Here is a 22,714-nt window from a genome sequence, read left to right as displayed (position 1 = left end):
TCTGAATGAATATTTTCGTTGATTTGGACAGTTAATGGACATCCAGAATGAGGTTTGTCATCAATCTACACGTCACCATTTTTAAATCAAGCAAACCACTTGTACACTGAGTTTTTCCCATAGTCTCATCTTGGTAAGCTGTTTTCAACATTAAAACAATTTCAGCAACATTTTTACTGAGTAGAATACAAAATTTCACAGCTGCACACACTGTTCACTTAAACTTGCAGTAAAAAAAAAGAACAACCAGCACTAGCAAAAACAATCTCTGCAGATGAACAGAACAAGCCAGGTCGATAACAAAGGTGGCACTGAACTGGCAACAAGTTGCACAATACATGCCTAGCAGCAGAAATGCATACTACGCAAGCTCCATCCACTGCAATATTATTCCTTTTTTTCCTTCTTCTTCTTCTTCTTGGGTACCCCCTCATATTTACATACTAGATACAATGGAAACCTTTTCAACACTGCCTGCCTCAGGGCCAAGACTTAAGTACATACAGTTATTATTCATGAGTTGTTATATGCAGACTATGCGACTCTGGTAGCAAATACAGAAGATGAGCTGCAGTATCTAATTAACAAATTATCACATGCATGTGAAAAATTTGGTCTTATCATCAGCATCGAAAAGACTATGATCACGGTGTAGGAAAACTCAACCTTTCATCTATCAGCATTGACAGCAATTCTCTACAGGTTGCTGTTGATGTCGCCTACATGGGATCTACAATACATAGCAACTTGTCTGTGGACACTGAGATTACAAACACAATCGCACAAACATCATCGATCATGGCTAGATTGAAAAAGAGAGTACAAAACAATGGACTGCACACAATAAAAACTAAATTACACGTATACAGTGCTTTTGTTATCAGCACCCTTCTCTGTAGTAGTGAAACACAGATAACTCTTGCTAAGCACAAATCTTGACTGAACAGCTTTCACCTCCACTGTCTCTGGAGGATACTTCAAATCTCCTGGAGATCATACAAAATCATAAAGCTCACAAGCACAACAAGCATTCATGCACTCTTAAGCCACCGAAGTCTAAGATGGCTTACTGAGTACCAAAAAAACTGTTGTACGGAGAACTTCAGGAGGGTGTGAGGCCAGTCAAAAGACCATTCTTTCACTTCAAGGATGTCTGCAAGAGAGACCTGACCAAGGCCAGTATTAATCCAAGTTGCTGCAAAAAAACTGTTGATGATCTTGTCAAGTGGTGACTGTACAAAATGGTGTCAAGCTTGCAGAAGAGGAATGTATACAAGAACAAATCAGGAAGAGGAAAAGACTAAAAGAGAAAATGGCTTCCACTCAAAGCCCTCACATTTCACATGCCCAAACTAAAGTAGGGACTGCCATATATGAGTGGGACATTTCAGCCACAGCAGACATTGTGGACCCAGAACCAAGCTTGCTACACCATCATCCTTCGAGGATGGACAGATGACATATACATATGAAAGACTGCAAAATTAAAAAATTCCTGTTACTTTTTGATCACACCATGTGCATAGGAGGAAGCAATATATGTTGAATCTTTTTGGGATTTTAACAGCAAATCACTATGAGATGCAGAACACCACTCTTTCAGTGTCATGCTTAGTAAATGAACCTGTAATGAAGTGTGCTGCTCTTCAGTAGATCTTGACTATTGCCTCTATCAATCCTGTCTGGTATGGATCCCAGATTGCCATGCAATATTCAAATATTGGTTGAATGAGGGATTTGTAAGCTACCTCCTTTGTTGATAGACTACATTTCCTGAGAATTGTTCCCAATAATGTCAGTCGGGCATCTCATTACCCGCAATTAATGTTATGTGGTTGATCCACTTTAATGTGTTCCATACGCAGACTCCTAGACATTTTATGAAAGTAACTACTTCCAGTGATTGTTCTACAGTCTTTTAATCACACAATAATGGGTCTTTCAATGTAAATGCAACATGTTAACATTTGTTTATGTTGAGTGTCAATTGCGACTCCATGCATCAAACATTGATCCTCACAGATTTTCCAGACTTTTGTTCCATTTTTCTAATGTTGAGACTACTCTCTATACAAAAGCATAATCCATGAAAAGCCTCATGGAACTTCCGATGTTATCTTCTAGGTCGTTTACATATACTGTGCAAGGTAATGGTCCTATAACATTCTCTAGGGGTATACCAGAAGTTATATTTATGTCTGAAGACTATTCTCCATTGAGAATGGCATGCAGTGTTCTGTTTGCTAGAAACTCTTCACTGCAACAGCTGGTCTGATATTCCGTATGCTTGTATTTTGTCCATTAGGTGACAGTACAGAACTGTACTGAACACCTTCTGGTAGGTGAGGAACACTGCTTTAACTGGGTGACTGTATCTACTGTAGCTTTCTTGGTCTCATGGATGAACAGAGTGAGCTGGGTTTCACATGATAGTTGTTTTTGTAACTTATATTGATTCCCACATAGGAATTTTTGGTCACTGGAAATGTCATAATAAGCAAGCATAAAACATAGTTCAAAATTCTACAACAGACTGACATCAGAGATATAGGCCCATTGTTCTGTGTGTCTACTTAACAATCCTTCTTGAAAACGGGAATGGCCTGTGCTTTTTCCCAATCATCAGGAAAGTTTCACTCCTCCAGAGATCTAAGGTACATTGTTGTTAGATGAGGAGCATATTCTTTCACATATTGTATGTAGAATCATATTTGTATCCCATCAGGTCGAGTAGCCTTTCCTCTGTTGAGTGATTTCAGTTAGTTTTCTATCCCACAGTTACTTATCTCAATATATGTCAGTTTGACACTCATGCAACAAGTTGAGGTGGAGTATATTGTGTGGTGCAAGCCAAGTAAGAGACCAACCCCACCCCCGAACTTTCCCCCTTTTCCTCTCTCTTTTGGTAATCTGTGAAAGACAAAATTCTTGGTCACCTTTATTTACTGCCTCCTCATTTTTGGTGAACGGTGAGCAGAAGGTAGAATTCTCACAGCATTTTTTATTTTTATCTCAGGATGCTCATCAGTTCTAAGAACAAATTTTTGGTGTTGTGACACAGTTCTGAGGTGGCGGCACTCACATATAACTCTGTAGTGGTTAAGCCAGTACTGATGTCAGTTTTCTTTGTGGGTACTACAGTTGTTAGAGACATATTTTCCATATGCCTGCTGATACACTTCAGTTCTTGACTCATCTAGGGTCTATACTAATGAAGTATGAATCACTTCATGTAACAGTTTACCACATTTGAATTTGATTTCTGGGCTTGTTAAATGTGTGGTCACGTATAATGGCCATATCCTGTACCAATCTCTGTCTTACTTATACTGACAGCCCTATAAACTAGCATTAGCAGCATGTAGATATAATACAGTTCCACAGAATCTGAAGACCTACAACTGGTGTACACGAATGTCCATATCACACATTCCACACAGAGAATTATTTCTAAAGTGTTATCCTCTGTCAAGATGAATGTTGATGGTACAAATAGGCCACATTGGTTCATTGCACACATGAAAAGAAGGCAGCAGTTGACAAATTCACAAATCCATGACATATGAAGTTGCTGGGATGTGTGGAAATTAACTGTTCTGTAAGTATGTGTTGCAAGCTACTTTGCTGCGAGGGTAACATGTGAAGGTATCACCCCACATAAAAGACAACTCAATGAACTGTGTCAAGCTGACTTTAAATTATGACTTCAACCGTGCCAGTATTTTGTTGTGGTAATACATTATTGCACAGCTTCTTGCACTGTATGTGTTTTATTAATGAGCCTCTCAATACAACAAAAAAACAGAAAAATTGGTTCCAGAAAGAGGAAAGTTTGATATCACATTTTTCTGTAAAGAGAAATCTGCCATGATTTAACAACCTGTGGCAGGGACACCTGAAACTGCAAGACAGAATTTAGTTTTGAGATTGGTAACTGTCATTTGAAACAACTGCTGCAAGGAACACAACAGAATTTAATATAGCACAGTGGTGAATGAAGTGGCTAATGTATACTTTGAGCAATCCATGCAATTTTTGCACTTCTGTTTCCTTTCAGTCAAATGCCCTTAAGGGGGGTCGGACGTCAAACGGGTCGACTTGGAGCAGGAGAGGCATCACACGACATTTTAATTTCCACTGTCTATACTTTTACAAATAAGTTCATAAAACTTTGTCAGCATCATCAGGAAGGATTCAGGATTCACACTCATTGCAGTGGAAGTTCGAAAACATAGCAAAATAAAATTTTTTTACGTGCGAAATTTCATCTTTTTTCACTTACTAATGGCTGCATTTGTTGCTATAGGTACACTTTTCTTCATAAGTTAGAGAGATTCTTCGATGAATTTTGCACAACATACATACCATACTTACAGGTGTATGAAACTCTAGAATTTATTTAATTTATGAAAAACCGAATAAGCTTTCTCAAAATCTATGAGCTCAGACAGTAGCATATAGGCTGCAGAATGAGTTACAACAATATTTATGTTCTTGACATGCTCATAAGTTGAAGCTCTCCATTTATAACTATCCATCTGTTCACAAATTACTAGTTAAAGTTGGTGGTTTACATTTTCTGATTGCTTTTTCTAAAAAATTTGTGTAATTACAGATATTCTAGTCTCCCTCATTCATCCTTTTATATCTGCGCATCTGTTTAGAGAAGTATACAGTAGATATAGAACATAAAAACTCCTACACATTTAAAATACACTATGAAATCTGACACTATGAATATGTAAAACAAAGTAAACCAACAAAGCAACAAAAAGCTGAAGACGTGTTTTGGTGTCAAAGTACCACTATCAAGATGGCACTGCATTCATAACTATTAAATTATATAGTTTTTATTTTATTTCTTTTTTTAAATCCTCCAACTAACAGAATGTGAAAATAAGAACTTTCACTATATAGCATGCTGATGGTTTAACTTATATGTGAGACAGGAACCTGAAGCTGAACCACTGCTATCTGCAGAAAGAGGGTCTACCAATCCACAATATAGCTTAGAACTGATTCACAGAAGTCAAAAGCGACATAAACCATCAATTGCCACAGAAAAATTTCAAATTAGCCACAGAGGAGGTACTGAATAAACCTAATGGCCTCCAACTAGAAAATGCAGCTTCTTGTCTTGAATGCTTATTTTAACAAAGCACAAAATAAAACTCAACCAGTCTAGCACATCTCAGGTCCTGATGAATAGCTTCAGTCTACCAGCATGTTTCCTAACTGGTAGACTCAAGTTTTCAGGTGGATTTGAGGTATCAAGTTATGAATATTTCAGTTTTAACACATACCTGTCTCACGAATGTGTGTCCGTGCAAGTCCAACCAATAACTCCAGTGCAGCCAATGACACATTTAAATCAGTTTTCCACGAGGATATCAGGCGGTGGCATACCAGATAAGTTGCTCTTACAAAAAGAGCATGAGCTGAGTCTAAAAACAGCAAAAATTTAAATAAAAAATAATCACTTGTTAGTGTTAAATACAAAATTTACAGAGCAGTCTCTTGTTTCACTTGCTAACATGATACGAGTAATGCCACAAAAAAGGAAATTGTAGGTATCCATTCTCTCATTTCAGTAATGCAAAAAATTCTGGCTGCATAACACACGATTTAAAAAGTTTACTGTGAGCTGTACTATTAGAACCTGCTTAGTACTACTTATTAGAGAGAACACTTAACATATAATTCCAAGTTCAAACATAGCAATATATGGAAAATGCATTTGAAATAAAACAATAAAAATTTTAAAAATCACCATTGTAATACACTCTCTTGAGAGAAAATTGTTTTGGCAGCAGAGATGTTCATTGATGGGAATGATTACAAAAGGTTTCTGCAAACCTGGAGAACAAGTTTTTTTTTATTTAGAAAAATATCTCTCATGAAACAGTCTATGGTAATAGATATGAGGGACTCTGTAAAAGACAGGCTGCATGACAATTCATTACATTATTACCTACAAACAGGCCGATAGTGGCTCTCGTCTGTAACCCAAAAACATAATAATTCTTTCAGCTTACTCTTGTCACTGAAAGGGCCGACAGGTGTGGCCATGCGGTTCTAGGCGCTTCAGTCTGGAACCGTGTGACCGCTACGGTCGCAGGTTCGAATCCTGCCTCGGGCATGGATGTGTGTGATGTCCTTAGGTTAGTTAGGTTTAAGTAGTTCTAAGTTCTAGGGGACTGATGACCACAGATGTTAAGTCCCATAGTGCTCAGAGCCATCTGAACCATTTGTCACTGAAAGGGAGGCATCTGGTTTCATTCATATTGTATCCAGTCACCATCAGCATGGTGCTAGAAAGGGAGCATTTCTGTGTTACAAATTTTTGTGATTTAAACTTTCTCCTTTATGTGTAGCAGTATGCCAGTGTTGTGTTGGTATTGTGAAGAAGAATTTCAATGGAAGAAGAGGAAGTAGTTGTCTTGCAACTACACTTCTGAAAGAAAATTGGCCTGTCACTGACCAGCAGTGCACAATGATATACCAGGCAAAAGTACCCTGACTCGGGCTATTACAATTAGTTCTTGTTTGCCACGGAATAAGAAGGAATAAAAAGAAAGAAATAGAAAAAGCATATGTACTGAAACAAACTGTTAGCAAAACTATTAACATTTCGTAAAGAGACCTAACCATACTTATAGAATATTTTTCCTAAGTGGTTTACAAAAATGCAGATGTGTACAGTGTTTTGAGGAGCCTTTGAAAAAAGAACTTAAATGAATTTGAAACTACAAAACAGATAACACACATATTCAGAAATTGAAACTTCAAAGGTAATCAAAACTGAACTACATTATTTAGTACAACATTAGTTTATTGGGACACTCATTATGTTCTTTTCCAATTCTGGATAATGAAGTAATGCAGAAAAGGACTAAATGACAAATGTCTGTAAAATAAAGAGGGGTTGGTAACCAGAAGAAGAAGGCAGGGGTCAGGGTGAATCAAAATCACTCACCTAATGAGGTAATGATATGGAGACCAGTTACCATGCAGCAACGCATGCCTTACAATGAACAGAATTTATCATGCTAACATGAAAAGATAAACACTGCTGAGAGGAGGAGAAAAAGAAGAGAGTGTCTGAGACAGGAAGTAATGACAAGGAAGGAAAGAAGGTTAGAGTTTAACACCCTTCTTCTGTTCAAGTGATTACAGACAAAGAACAAACTTGGATAAAACAAGAATGGGGAAAGCACCAACTGTAGCCTTACTGAAGCTACCTACAAAGAAGTAACTCACTATCAGGTAATTACAAGATCATCAAAAAGTAAAATGCTTTTCACTCTCTCTCTCTCTCTCTCTCTCTCTCTCTCTCTCTCTCTCTCTCTCTCTCTCTCTCACACACACACACACACACACACACACACACACACACACACACACACACACACACACACACACTCTCTTTCTTGGGCAACCAGTTTCAGCTGGAATCTGGTACGAATACCATTAGATACAAGCAGCATAGATACAATTAAAACCAGGCGTTTACATGTAATGGTATTTGTTAAGCAAGTATCAGACAGTGGTCAGTAAACTGAAACTGTTTGCCCAGTAACATATTTTTACAGTAGCTTATGATGGTATCTGCCAGGACTTTTCCTTTTTTTAAATTGTAAGTGGCTGCACTACTTTTATTTTCTATCCTGCTGGAGTTTGGGATGTTTGAAAAGCAAGCAATTATTGGAAAGCAATAGTAATTAATATCTATTAGAGGCATAATTAATTGCTCAAAAATTTAAATTAATGTGCACTGTTAAATATAAATCTAAAGAGTCACTTCTCATGTAAGCAAAATAAAAGAACAGTTACATTGTAACTACAGTAATATTAAATATATTACATGAAACTTTAAAAAAAAGGTTGATGACAAAACCAATAGATCTTCTGCCCTTATAAGTGTTCCTAGCATTTGGCCAGAGTAGCTTGGTACAAAGATTCTAAAATTTCTCACATTGTCTAGTTATGTACTATTCATTACAATGGAAACTACTTAAGAAAACAGAAAATGAGCCAACAACAGTTTCTGCTATGCACAAACTCATAAAAATGAAGGAACAGCCAGCTGGGAGTTTAAGAATGTGCTGCTAATTGGAACAAACTTCCAGTTGCAAGCCTACTTATGTCTCAGGGGATAGAAGTAAACACAGGTTAGGGGGAAATTTTCAGTGTAACAACATGATTAATTGTAAATATTAGTTCCTCCTGATGTATTTCCACAAGAAATTGTTCTGTTGCACTCCTTTTAGTAGGTGTGCCCATCCTTCTATAAAATTATGCATAAATAGCAGTGATGTGTTCATAAACTGATGGAACTTGTCAAAAATAGACAGTTTCAGAAGAGAAGGAAAGAAAGAAAGAAAGAAAGACAGTCTAATAGAAATTATTTCTAATTTTCTCAAGGCTTGCATAATCATCAGTATCACTTGGAAACCTGCACCTTTACTGTGAATCTACACTATGATGCAGTTTTGAGAAGTATAACCTCACTCACAGACAAACAGAAACAAACAAACTGACAGTATTCCAGATGTCAAAACTTGCACTTTCCAACAATGGCTTATTATTAGCTAATTCTGGACATTGGTAATATTCACCTAGATTGCATATGAAGCCTTATGCTTCATTGCACCCATTCACATTATTTTATTCAAGCTCCAATCAATTAATTCTTGCGTGATGTCTTATTTTTCAGAAAATGATCAAATTCTTTTCTAGTAGTACACCATTCACATATGAGATGAAGTGTCACATAAGGTACACGCACATAAGCTGAGGTCACTCTTTAACGACCTCAATTGTTCTTCAGATATTGTGGAGACTAAAATTCATATATGAATCTGTGACTAATTCCTTTATATGTTTGTGGTTGATTTTCTGACCACATTACATAAGTGCACAATATCACTAAGTAACTGCTATATTTAGTCTCTATATCTGTAGGCCCTCAGCAGGAAAATTTTGTAGTTGAAAGAGTAGCTATAACATATTTCTCCCACTCCTTAGCCGGTGACAGAGAGACACTTTTATTGTGGTTAAAAAAAATCTATCACAAAGTGTTCCTCATGATATTTGGTGCATTGAGTATTTTTTTTTAGTTTGTAAGCATCATATTGGTGGTGTTACATAAATTTTGCCCATTTTAGTGCCATTCTGCAGAAATCCAGGGCTGTAGACTTGTGTGACCAACAATGCAGCAATGTGTTGTTGTCATTTTTGTACATGTGTTTTGGCAAATGAAATATTCAAAGAATATAACAGTGTGTAAAAATACAGCCATCAACTTTGCTGCTGGGTTGTTATTTTCAAGTAACATGTCCATCTTCTGTGCTAAATTGCATAGTTGGATCTTTGTTTTTGGCTGATGTCATGGAATGAATGATTTGCTTTCATGCTGCACTTATTTATGAAATATCTGTCACAACAGGATGCAGTAGAAAAAGTTTCCAGAATGAGATTTTCACTCTGCAGCGGAGTGTGCGCTGATATGAAACTTCCTGGCAGATTAAAACTGTGTGCCCGACCGAGACTCGGTCGGGCACACAGTTTTAATCTGCCAGGAAGTTTCAGTAGAAAAAGTGTTTATTCTTTTTTATGATATTTTTCAACAACAGGTTACAATAGGATTACTTTTTTTTGCAGTGAAATTATTAGATAATGAGTGAACGAGGCAGGGATCCTATAAATTCTGGAAAACCCTTGTTCAGAGTTTGATTCACAAGTTTCTGAGTAAGGGGATAGTTCAGATTCCAAAGTTAAACAAATTCATCCTTGGCCTAGGACCAGGGGCCAGTGCTCTTCTACTACAGTTCATAATGTTAACATGGCAGTTCACAGGAATTTGACTCAAATGACATTACTGGTGATAATCATAAAGATTCTACAATGCATAATATACCTGCAGATGCTTTGTATAGTTGTGGCACTTAGACAGTAACTCAACTGTCTGATGGCACACCAGTTATTGAAATTTTGTTCACTGTTGTAAATAGGCATATTTTGTGTTTCCATGCATAAGTAGAACTCTATAAATACAGGAGTCTGCTATGTTAAACAAAAAAATTGTTATGCTCTACAAAGGGTTAAGAAACTCTTCTGTCTTAAAGACAGACTGAAATTTGGTTGCTCAGAGGGCATCTCAGTTAGATGTACGTTGTCCAACAGTTAACACTTCATCTCAAAGGTGACAGATGTCCCCCCTCTTCCCTCTAAAAAGAGCTGCTTTTATTTCCTCTTTTATGACCTGTTACAAGAGTTTTGTTGTTGATGAGCATTTACAAATTTCACACTGCGAAAATAATGCTTAATTTATTTTTACTTTGTTATGCAACAAAATATGATTTCTGAATACATTTAACTCAAATTTATAAAATAAATTTGAAATTTAATCAACAAATGATCTAAAATCCTTATATATCTGCTATCATTTAGTTATAAAAGTTTATAGCAAATGATTACTTTTTACAAGTCCAACTGGGTAGTCAAGATACAAGTTACCAAATGGAACTGCTCCTTCAGCATGGTGGAACTCCAATGATTCTTCCCCAAGGCTACGGAAATCACTCGGCAGACTGAATGAACTAACTGTGTCAGAAGCTAAGGATCCAAAGAATGGGTTGCAATACAGACACAATATGAAAAAAACAAACAAAAACAAACACAAAACAAACACAACTGACATTTATTTTATGGTGAAAAGAAAGAAGGTGACTGGCTGATTATATAAAAACATTTCTAAAACAATTGAAATACGAGGGCTATTCAGAAAGTATGGAGCGTTTCGGCATTATAAAAAAATAAAATAAAATAAAAATAAAGAAAACTAAGTACAAGATATACATTTTATTATATACATCTGAGAGAGCAACTGACATACTACTTTTCCACAGAGTCACCAAACATATTGAGGCACTTATCATAGCAGTGGACAATCTTTGAAAGACCTTCGTTGGAAAATCCTGCCACCTGAGACTTCAGCCAGTGAGTCACACCCGCCCGGAGTTCCGCATAGTCATCAAAGCACTGCGTTGAAAGCCAGTTCTTCATCTTGAGAAACACGTGGAAGTCACTTGATCCAAGATCGAGGCCGTAGGGTGGATGAGGGAAAATTTCCCATTTTAATGAATTAAGGAGTTCTTTAGTACAGTTTGCCATGTGAGGTTGGGCATTCTTGTGCAAAAGCAAAATTTTGGACATCAGCTTTCCTCAGCATTTGTTTTGAACTGCTCTTCTAAGGTTGTGCAAAGTTTGACAGTACTGGGCAGACTTTATTGTTGCTCCACATTCGAGAAAATCAATAAGAAGCACATTTTGCCCATCTCAAAACACTGTCGCCATCAACTTCCTTGCCGACAAGGTTTGCAAACATTTTCTTTGTTTTTGGGGGGACTTTGTGTGGCCCCACTCCATGGACTGTAATTTTGTCTCGCAATTGACGTGTTTCACCCAACTCTCGTCACTGGTTACAGCTCGATCCAGTAATGAATCACTATGTTTTTGGTAGGCCTCCAGAAATGTCAACGTTGCCCCCAATCGCTGTTCTTTATGGTGCTCTGTAAGCATTTTGGGCACCAATCATGCACAAAATTTGTGGTAGCCTAGCTTTTGAGTGACAATTTCAAACAACAAAGTCCGTGAAACTTGTGGAAAAGAAAGCAAAAGCTCCGTTATTGTGAAGTGAACGTTTTCACGAATCATTTCATCAACTTTAGCGACAAGACCATCAGTCACAGTGCTCGGGCGTCCATTCCTCTCTTCATCATGAATGATGGTCCAGCCATTTTTAAACTGAATGCATCATTTCCAGATGGAACATTCACTCATTACGTTGTTTGCGTGCACTTCACACAGTTCACAATAATTTTCTATGGTTTTAGGTTTTCTGCCGACAAAAACCGTATCACAGGCTGCACCTCAAAACTGGCGGGATTTTCGATTGCAGCGCACATTTTAGTTTTGTCTATCAAAAAAACCAGACGCGCAGAGATGTTCCCACTGTCACAGATAGATATCGACTGAGCTGCCGAGCACGCACATACCACGATATACGCAATCAGCGTGCACCTAGTGGTGTCAGATGGCAACGTTCCCTACTCTCTGAATAGCCCTCGTATATAAAAGCTCTGAATTTATATATACTGAGTAACTACTGGACTATGACTATTTTCCCAAAAAGTGAACTTGAGAATGTGACCATCTAAAGTAAATAAGCGATTGATACATAGAGGTGTAGTTCACTGCAGTGGGATCAGTGCAATCAGTCAGTCAAAAGGTATAGAAAGTTCATATATGATGAGAAAATGAAATGATGTATTAGTGCATCACAAGAAATAAGTTGTGAGGTCTCTAATGGGTGGTGCCTTGATTTTGCAAACAGCAATACTTGTGTAGAGTTTGAGAACTGCTCATGTTATAAGACTGTAGTCAAAACAGGGAATGACAAACTGTTAATATATATAAGGAGGAGATCAAAAAGATGATAACTGAGTGAGTGGTAGGCGCTGTAATGCATTCACGCCAGCAGGCTGTTAAGTGGTTCATCTCACTTCACTTCTGGTGTATGAGATAGCTATTTCCCTTAAGTGACAGTGCAGTAAGCTGTTCTTCAGTTTCTACTTGGAAGTGACGTGTTGAAACAGTTGCACTTAACTGCATCAGAGCACATTAGTATTCTTTGATGATTGGCTGTTGTGAAGTTCATTAAGCACAATGGACTGAGATACCACTATCAGTTTATTACAATCAAATTATAGTAAGAAAATGATGCCATGGTATTCAAATAAAACTTCAACTTTCCTGAATTCTTCAACCTTGGATGACATTCCCTACTTGGAAATTACAGTTAATGTTCTTCTGACACGCAAATATAAGATTTTTTATACTATTTGGCTTTCTTCTGAAAACATCAAGGGAGTGTTTGTGACTGAGTACACCTAAAGACTCCACGAATTTTGCAATAGCATGTGCTCAAAAACAAACCAATGTAACACTTATTGTTGAGCTCAGAGATACTAAATTGTGCATTGTTGCAACACACATAGGTTGTATTTCTTCTCATACTGACTGAGGTAATGACGGTAATGATGATTTCATCCAAGTAAGGGTTTCTAGATGTGCTACCACATCAAGGGAGAGGTAGTTTTGAATGAAGAAGAAGAAATGGTACAGATAAGCGGTATGGTGGTAGGTCAGCAGGCAGAGTATAAGTGTCTTGAAGCAGTCTGTGTGACATTTGGCATTTTACACACGTCATAACAGCCTGCTATGCAAGAGGTATTGTTAGTGTTTCTATTAGGTGTGGTCTTGAAGCAAACATTTTATGGATAATTATTGTGTTTATACTATGAATCAAAATGCCCCTCTTTTTAAATAAAAATGAATATAGACTGTCTGTAGACTGTCATGAACAACTCCCCCTCCTCCATAGCAATGAAAATCACTGAGATGCATTAAGCTCCAGATGAACTAGCAGTAGCACAGCGAAAAGGTGAGTTATGGTATATTAAATACAGTGCTGTCGATCACCTGATTACCAAATATGGCAATAGTCAATCTGACAATATGTTCTTGTGGATTGGAAACATACAACAACACATACTTCTCTCCCCACTTGCAAGACAATAAAGCAGTTAATGGCTCTGCATGTCATATAAAATAACAGACCAAAGAATAACATTTCATCACCACTGAAGACTTGTGGGGATTTTGTGTTAAGCCACACTTGCCCACTACATATGATCTACACCCGCATATTCAATATTATGGATTGCACTGCATTATGTTTAGTCAGCCACATCATAAGACTAAAGCTGCCCTCTCATTATCATCATTGCTGTATGTATGTACGTAAGATGAAAATAATAACGCCAAAATGTTAAGCAAAATGTCAAAATTCAGTAATAAAACTTTCACTTCTTAATTTTATAAATCAGCCAGTAACTTCAATTTTGAAACTGTTCTTAGGTATGTAAGCATTGATGTATTCTTTGTAGTGTTACAATCAAGTAAGTAGAACAAGTGCAAAAAGCAGGAAACATAAAATGTTACAGTAATGTACGCAACAAACTACTATTACCACTTCCTCTGATGACAAAGCAGACTTCTGAAAGTAGTATTGTGGGATAGATAGTGAATCATAACAACGTAAAATGTACTGCCACCAGGAAACCAATTCTCATGTCACTGCTCTTCACTTAAGAAGTAGGACCTTCTCAGCACAACAACAACATAACAGAGTCAGTTCTGAGAACAGTATAATTTACAAGGATTGGACAAAAGTACAGAAACACTGCAAGAAATTGCTTGAACATAAATACATATGCTAGCTAAGTATTCTGGTTGTGCTGTTGTATTTGACCACAAATGGTGCCCGAGCAACGTCCTCAACCCATTGCTAACTTCAGTCATAGTCATAGTGCAGTGTTCTGTGTTGTGAGTGCATTATGTCAGAGCTAAGTAAATTCAGACATGGACAAACTGTCGGAGCTTGTATGGTGAGTGCACACATAATCATAGTAGCCGAAGTGTTTGGTGTTTCAGGGTCACTATACCACAGATTTATACCACATATAGGGAAAACACAAAAACATCATCTGCTAAGTCACAATGCAGACAAAAGTGTATGTTGAGTGAATGTGATACCAGAGGATTGTGACAAAAAATAAGATGACAGCTCCAAAAGTCAATGCAAAACTGAATGTCACACTTGCGAGCTCCATCATCACCAAAAACAACACAAAGGGAGTTCCATACACAGGGAACTGCAGGGTGAGCTGGAATTTCAAAACCACTCAACAACAATGAAACAGCCCGTAACAGGAAAATGTGGTACCAAAGCCCCATAAAACATGGACTATGAAGCAATGGAAGAATGTCATTTGGGCAAGCGAGTCTTACTTTGAACTGTTTCTAACTTCCGGCTGAGTTAAAGTCCCAAGAGGGGAGCATAGCAGGGTTTTGGTGATGATCTGGGCAACGATATTGTGGGGCCATTACTGTCAAGAATTATGTGACCATTTTGGATGATCAAGACCATCCCATGGTAGAATATGGTACAATGTTTGTTCCACAATGGCAATGCTGTATCGCAAGACAACTGCACCTGCAACCCCCCCACCCCCCCCCCCCCCACCCCCCCTCACCGTTCACACAATTGTCCAGTACGGGCTTTGTGGGCACGAGAATGACTTGTCACAGCTCCCCTAGCCACTGCAGTCATCAGATCTCAATATTATTGAGTCTTTGTGGTCTATTTTTGAGAGAATGGTGCATTACCATGGCCCACCTTGTGATAAACCTTTTGCATTTCCTTTATGTTTTCGTCTTCTTTAAAGGCAAAGAGAGAAGATGAAGCGGTAGCCCATCATAGAGCCTATGCCTACCGTCATGTATTTTTTGACTTTCAGTTGTTAAAAAACAGAGGATTTTTTCTGGTACCAGTAGGAGGAAGGAAGGATTCGCACTCAGCTAGTGAACGAGTGAGAGGCACGCCATTTTTAGCGAGTAACTGTAGACCGCCATTTTGGGGTCATTATGAATTAAGTGAGGAGTATGTATTTCATATGTGCACCGTTTCGAAAAATACAGTATTGTTTTATTAACAGAAAGGTCGTGTGAGTTGTTATTTCAAATAGTACAATAATTACAAAAACTGAAGCCCACCTGTGTACTTTGGAAAATTACGAAGATCCGATAAGCTTAATCGGAACACGGTCAAGACTTCAAAGGTGAACACGGCGACCAAACGTAGCATTATAAAGAATGGTAAGCACAAATCTACAGCGGAGAAAGAAACTACTTCGCCCTGCAAAATAATATGAACTAATACAAACTTATTTCCAGGTATAGCTCAGCTTATTGTGCTTGTCATTCATGCCAAAAAATTAATCTCATTAACTTAATACATTTTAAAAAGCCACGCATTTCAACATTTTATTATCATCTATTCCATTATTTTATTATATTATAACCTCCATCATCATTACCTGAAGTTGCCACTATTTTGCAGGATGAATTGTAGAAGACTCCCTTGAAAACTGTACAGAACCTGTATTTATCCTATCTGAAAGGACTTGCAGCTGTTTTTAGTTTCTTTCATTGTTAATTCCATCTGCTAGAGTGAACTAGAATAGAGTGACAAAAGTGACACCACCTAGTGAGAGTTACAAGTGATTACAGGAAGTAAGTGCACGAAACATGTCCCATTAGATTTAGCTACTAAGAATTTCCTTGTGGGTTGATGGCTTTTGGGGGATAAAGTGTGTTATTGGCAAGTTTTTTTGTGAGACTATTGTGCATAAGTTCTTGTGAGTTTTTATTTGCTTGTGAATAAGGGTAGCATACTGTGAGTCTGAAAACAGCAGAACACAAATTCAGTATGCATTTTTAGGCAAAAATTTGGAACGAGAGCTTAAAGTGGTGCACTCACACCAGATCTAAACATCGATCAAGAACAAAAACAATGAAATCAGACAAGAGTAAACACATAATTTCAATGGTGGAATCTACTATAGCAGATTTGGCCACTGAAGTCACATTTCTCAACACTTTAGCACAACAAACCGTACTAAAAATGAGGCAGCTTGGAGAGATCTTTAATGTGGTGTATAACTTACACTGCGTTTTTCATAATATACATGTATAATATGAAAATCTACAATAATGGCATGTTTGCTTAACAAATACTTAAAACAACATGGGGAACTCTTCATTTACTTCTGTCAGCCAATCACAGCACAAGATCTGTGATATCATGGTACATCTCTGTTTCATTCCATGAACTCATAAATGCCATGAATTGAAACGTTAGACGTCTACAGTTTGGAGATGAAAAGACAAAAAACACAACATTAGGCATGCAGTTCCTAACACATATATCTTCAAACTGTATCATTTTTAGTATAGTTTGTTGCAATAAACTGTTGAGAAATGTCAAGTTGGAGGTTAAATACATTACCTACAGACTTTAGCTTTCGGTGTTATTTAGTAGTTGATTCTGAATAAAAAAGGATAAACACTCTGTGAAGTTTTTATGGAGCCCTAGCACCATAGTTCCAAACCGTAAATATTGCAGCCTTCTCCAGCATGGAAATCATGAGCTGCACCTGGTCTATACTCATACATTTTTTCACACAGTGTATTCTTACTGATCACTGATCAACCAACCTTTTGTAATGGTTTCACTACTTTAGACTGCACTGTACTTTGTTCAGCTGAATAACATGCAATTTCTACACACACACACACACACACACACACACACACACACACACACACACACACACACAGTGAGCAGCAGCACGTGACAGGAAAAGCAGTCAAGTGATAGGGGTAAGGAGAAGATCGTGGCAGGGAGGAGAAGGGGCAGCTGTATGCTCCCACAAGCAGCAACCTACCGTCCTCCGCCCCTACCCTGCTATCCCTCCCCCTACACACCCCAGTCTCCTCCTTACCCCAGCCACCCAGTTGCTTATCCCTTCATTCGCTGCTGCTTGCAGTCTGGTCTCAGCAGCCAGATGATCATGTGTGTGTGATTTGCACTTGTGTGAGTGTGGGTGTGTATCCAGAATGAGATTTTTCACTCTGCAGCGGAGTGTGCGCTGATATGAAACTTACTGGCAGATTAAAACTGTGTGCCGGACCGAGACTCAAACTCGGAACCTTTGCCTTTCGCGGGCAAGTCCTCTACCAACAGTTTTAATCTGTCAGGAAGTTTCACATCAGCGCACGCTCCGCTGCAGAGTGAAAATCTCATGCTGGAAACATCCCCCAGGCTGTGGCTAAGCCATGTCACCACAATATCCTTTCTTCCAGGAGTGCTATTTCTGCAAGATTCACATAAGAGCTTTTGTGAAGTTCGGAAGGTAGGAGACGAGGTACAGGCTGAATTGAAGCTCTGAGGACGAGTTGTGAGTCGTGCTTGGGTTGCTCAGTTGGTAGAGCACTTGCCCGTGAAAGGCAAAGGTCTCGAGTTCGATCTCAGTCCGGCACACAGTTTCAATCTGTCAGGAAGTTTCGTGGGTGTGTATGTTTTCCATTTCAGACGAAGGCCTTGTTGGCCAGAAGCTGACTTTCTAACAGTTTTTTGTTGGGCCTATCTGTGACTCAGCATCTCTGCTATATGGTGAGTAGCAACAATCCTTTTCATAATATTGTTAAATTCCACCCTGGAGTTCCCATTGCTTGATTATGCAACTTCTATTGACAGAAAACACATCACAATTCAATTCTACAAGAGTTATCCAAAAAATAAGGTTCTCACAGTACCAAGAGATGCTAGGTCATGTACTGTTGATGACAATGGCATGTGTACAAGAGATATAGGACATTGCTATTGTATGCTACAGTTAACACTTTGCTATCACATATACTGTCAGTGTTACAGTGATTGAAAATTAAGGGCCTGTCTCCACCTGTCAAGTTAGGTATTTGGTGAAGCTTTAGACTGCACAAATCAAAGTATGGACTAAAACGCTTTCTGTATGGTTTATGTGTGGATGCCACAAACATGCAGATACTGCACTTCTGCTAAGTGCAATTTTTCAAAGTGTCATGAATATTTCAATGATGATAAGTTCTGTGGGAAGCCATTTGTCATTAAAGAAGACAAGAAAAGGCAACAAATCATAGAGGACTGTCACTTCAGGACTGTGGATCTCAGCAGCCCCTTTTTATGGAGATGGTCTGAACCTGAACATTACAAAAAACTCAGTACAAGGAGCGTGGGAGAGTAAGTGCTGCTCTACAACAATTCTGTGCACCACATGTAGCCCACAGGAAAACTTTTTATAAAGGTGATGCACTGCATGGTGTTGGACCATCCTTACAATAGTTGTCCTGCTCACACAGATTATTATGTTTTCCTAAACATAAAGAAATTCGTTTTCGGTGAATGGCTTCACACTGCTGGAATGCAGATAAACATAACATACTGGCAGATTTCTAAGATAAATTCTGAATAATGATCTCATGATATAAGTATCTCAATTTGTAGTGGTATACGTGTTACTTGGTAATTATGTTTCATTGCTGTTTATAGATCAAGGGGCATTAACTTTATGATAACCTTAGTACAAACTATGATATCTGATGGATACTGCCTTGTAGTTTCGTACAGCTCTGCTGCCAGTACGTAGCAATCTTGTGAGCAAAAAAATATATATACACAAATGAACAGTTTACACAAGCATATTTGTTCTTTATGGCTACCAATAAACTATTCAACATGATGCCATAATGTTCAAAACACATGAACACTTGAGACAATACATGTCGCTAATTGTGTACAACTTAGAGGAAGAATGGTGTTTCCAAGGTTGGGTCTAGTGTAATGCCTGAACAGACATAGTCTGAGACCACTAACCACTAATTAAAGCATACAATGGTTAAATACAACTTAGTGATAAAGAATGTTGCATTCAGTCACAAAATGCTTTTTTACTGATGCAAAAAGAGCATCACACATCTGATATCCTGTGTACAGTAACACAACACACTATTGTACTAGCACTGAACAGTGATTCTTAAATCTTGAGAACATCTGCAGTTCCATTTTTGTGCTTATTGCTGTGTATGAAATACTTTTCTGTTTGTCTCAGCCATGAACTGGTAACAAGGCCCTTTGTGAAAAAGTTTAAGTGCCTATATGAATAAAGCAGCATGGGAATGGATATGCAGATACTCATACAATTTAGAATGTTTTTGTAACATAAGTATAAACTGTCAAGGAGTTGATGTAAATGAATGCAGGGTCTGTAAGAAGCACCTAAAGATCAACCAACAGGGTTCAAATGCACTGTGTATCAGCAACACAACATTTTGTGACTAAAGGAGGTTTTTACTTACGATAGAATTTTCTTACGGCTTCACAAAGATTAATATAAATTATGGATGAGGAAAAGTAACCTAACATAACACTCTATTCATTTGTAAGCTACAAATAAATTTTGTATCCTTCAATATAGTTTTCTTTAGGGGTTACATATTGTTGGAGATACTGCTCCTACTCTGCACTACAATATGTGAACATATTTAAATGGAATCAATTTCAGATGATTAATTACTGTGACTTAAATGTTTTTAAATATTTCAAAATCAAATTCATTAAAACAAACAATAATTCTGAGCATACAGACACCATTCTTGTCAATTATTTCACCATGCTGATTTTCATATAACACTTGGCAGTGTTTTGAAATCTAATGTCTTATTGAGAGCCATCATTTATGTGGGCTTGGACTGATCATAAAAACGACTGGCCACATTGTCACCAACCTCCACAGAAGGTTTTACAGACTTACTGGACTAAAGTGTAAGCAGGATGCCTTAAGCCAGAAATCATCAGACTGCGGGGTAATCTTCCCAAACTTCCACATGATGGCTCTTCAGGATGTTTTCCAGCATACACTGATACATTACTGGTACACAACATTAATTAGTCACCTCACGAAAAATATAGAATTTATTTACAAGAATTGTTAACATCTAGTCTAATTTTAAGGATAATATTGTTTCTTGATAAACACTGTGTAAGGGCATCATACTGTAGTAGAAAAATTGATTCTGATAGTATAGTCTGTAACCTTGGACATTTCTTACGCAAATAACACTTGCAATGTGGAGGCTTGAATATAAAGGTGCATTTGTCAAATGCTCTACATACAGGGTCATTCTTGTGATGATGGTGGAGAGTTAATGTATAAATTTGAGGTAAAGGACCCTGGTCTGGAAACAACTGAGTCAAAAGTTATAAGCGAAAATTGTTCTGATACCTTTGTCAATGGAATACACCTACCGGTAGTGTTGATGCTAAGACTGTAGGATAGGCAACTATGAGAGGTGGTAGGGTGTACCAAAGCAAGAAAAAATTTCGAGTAAACACGGGCTCTAAAATAAATAGCTTGAGAGCTATGAGCACTTGTTCATCTTTGATAACGTGAAATTCATCTCTTCCACTGCAAGCTATTTGGTTTCCATATTTGCGGACAAGAGACCAAAACAAGAAAAATGTTCAGAAAATATGGACTCTAAAACATATACTTCAAGAGCTATGGGCACCTGTTCCATAAAAGAAACATTTCAAAATAGCAAAGATGAACAAGTGCTCCTAAATCTTAAGGTATGTATTTTAGAGCCCTTGTTCACAAGACCTTTTTGTTGGTTTAGTGCCACTTTGTAATTCATGATATACTTTAACTGTGGGAGCATGCAAACTCTTCACAAATTTATCCATTTTGGAAATGCTTCTTGCTTTTGCCCGATCACGCCCTTTTCGACATCAGATAAGTCGCTCCATTTCCATAATATGACAACTGCTCTATTTTCCGCATCACCCTAACACACTTTATATGCCTTCCACTACTAGAGTTGTCACCTGCCGCATGTTGACATCAAACATATGCTGTGATCACACTTATGTGCCTGGACTGCGTGTAAAGCTTTTATGGATGTAACTAGGTACAAGAAAGAGACATCGAGCTTCAGCTTTGGTAAAATAGGAGCAGGTCACTGGGGGTGGGGGGGAGGGGGGGGGTGGGGGGGGGGGGGGAATTAACTGATAGTTTACAAGAGAGTAGACAGTTATTCAGTTCTGTTTAGCAAATGAAGTAGTGGAAAATGAGATAAAATATTCAAAAGTAAGCGTGTTCAATATCTGTGAAGAGTAAATATTGTGGCCACTTTCCTTCTAAGTGAGTCATCTAAGCATGACAAAGATCTAGTCGAAACTTTAAACTGCCACTTGGCGAGTTCTGACTAGGTCATGAGGCACACTCAGATGGTTTAACTGAAACAACGTTGTTCGCAAGTGGTAGGTATCTAGATACAGAGCTTTTGATTTTCACAAACATTAAGTACAGAAAATTTTCTGCCGAACGGTAGGCCACTTCGAGCTGTATCACTCAGCAACATGCAGTACATTACATTAACACTCCTATTTATACAGCATGAAGTGAAGCACAGTGATAAACTTTTTTTTATTCACTATCTCTCAGAAATAATTACAATACTACTTTCAGAAGGCGTTCACTTGATGTTCACTGTCAACAGCAATGAGGATATACTATTTAAAAACAAAATATAAGTTTATCATTCAAAAGTCAAGCTCACTCATAATGATAAATACTCTATATTAAGAATGAAATCAACAAAATAAATTTAAGCAGAATACATCAAATTAAAGCCCGAGCAAATTATGGCGAACCTGCCACCAATACCTGCTGTTATCTGCAGGGGAGAAGGACCATAAGTATATACAGCAAAGCAACAAACAGTAGTTTTACTTTTACAAATTAATGTCATATACAAATTAATGAGAAGAAGACAATACTAGGGTTACAACTATTTAAGACAATGCAGTTTACTCAGTGCTGTGAGATGTGTTTGTAGTGTTCCAATAGCGAAAGTAATTTAAATTAGAAATGTTTATGGTGTGCTGTCTATCACCATGCAGTTATAATTTGACACATTATCACAATAGTTTTCCACAATAGTTTGCAGTATAATACTCGGAATTTCTATGAAATGAAAAATAAAATATAATATGCAGAATTTAGTGATTACTGAAGTGTTGACAGAAACAACAAATGTTGATACTGAATGTTGTATTTGCACTACAGGCATCTGAGATGACAATGTCTGTCTACTGGGTTAAAGTTACAAGGTAATAGAGAGCAGGATGGGAATTATCAAAGGTTTA

The 22,714-nt window shown here is 37.7% G+C and overlaps 1 protein-coding gene across 6 annotated transcripts in view; it reads right to left on the bottom strand.

Annotated features, from left to right (window-relative positions):
- Positions 1 to 22,714, bottom strand: part of LOC126417188 (ral GTPase-activating protein subunit beta) — a 395,509-nt gene that overhangs the window by 167,785 nt on the left and 205,010 nt on the right. For 4 of the 6 annotated variants that reach the window (XM_050085090.1, XM_050085095.1, XM_050085091.1 and 1 more), the window contains 2 exons: positions 10,480 to 10,617; positions 5,304 to 5,444 (listed from right to left, as the gene is read on the bottom strand). In XM_050085090.1, the coding sequence (XP_049941047.1) occupies positions 5,304 to 5,444; positions 10,480 to 10,617 (279 nt within the window). The remainder of the gene's footprint in view (positions 1 to 5,303; positions 5,445 to 10,479; positions 10,618 to 22,714) is intronic. The other 2 variants (XM_050085092.1, XM_050085093.1) reach the window with 2 other exon arrangements.

The sequence above is a fragment of the Schistocerca serialis genome, chromosome 8 (assembly GCF_023864345.2).
Source record: "Schistocerca serialis cubense isolate TAMUIC-IGC-003099 chromosome 8, iqSchSeri2.2, whole genome shotgun sequence".
Classification (NCBI taxonomy): Eukaryota; Metazoa; Arthropoda; class Insecta; order Orthoptera; family Acrididae; genus Schistocerca; species Schistocerca serialis.
This window is presented reverse-complemented; position numbering and strand designations above follow the sequence as displayed.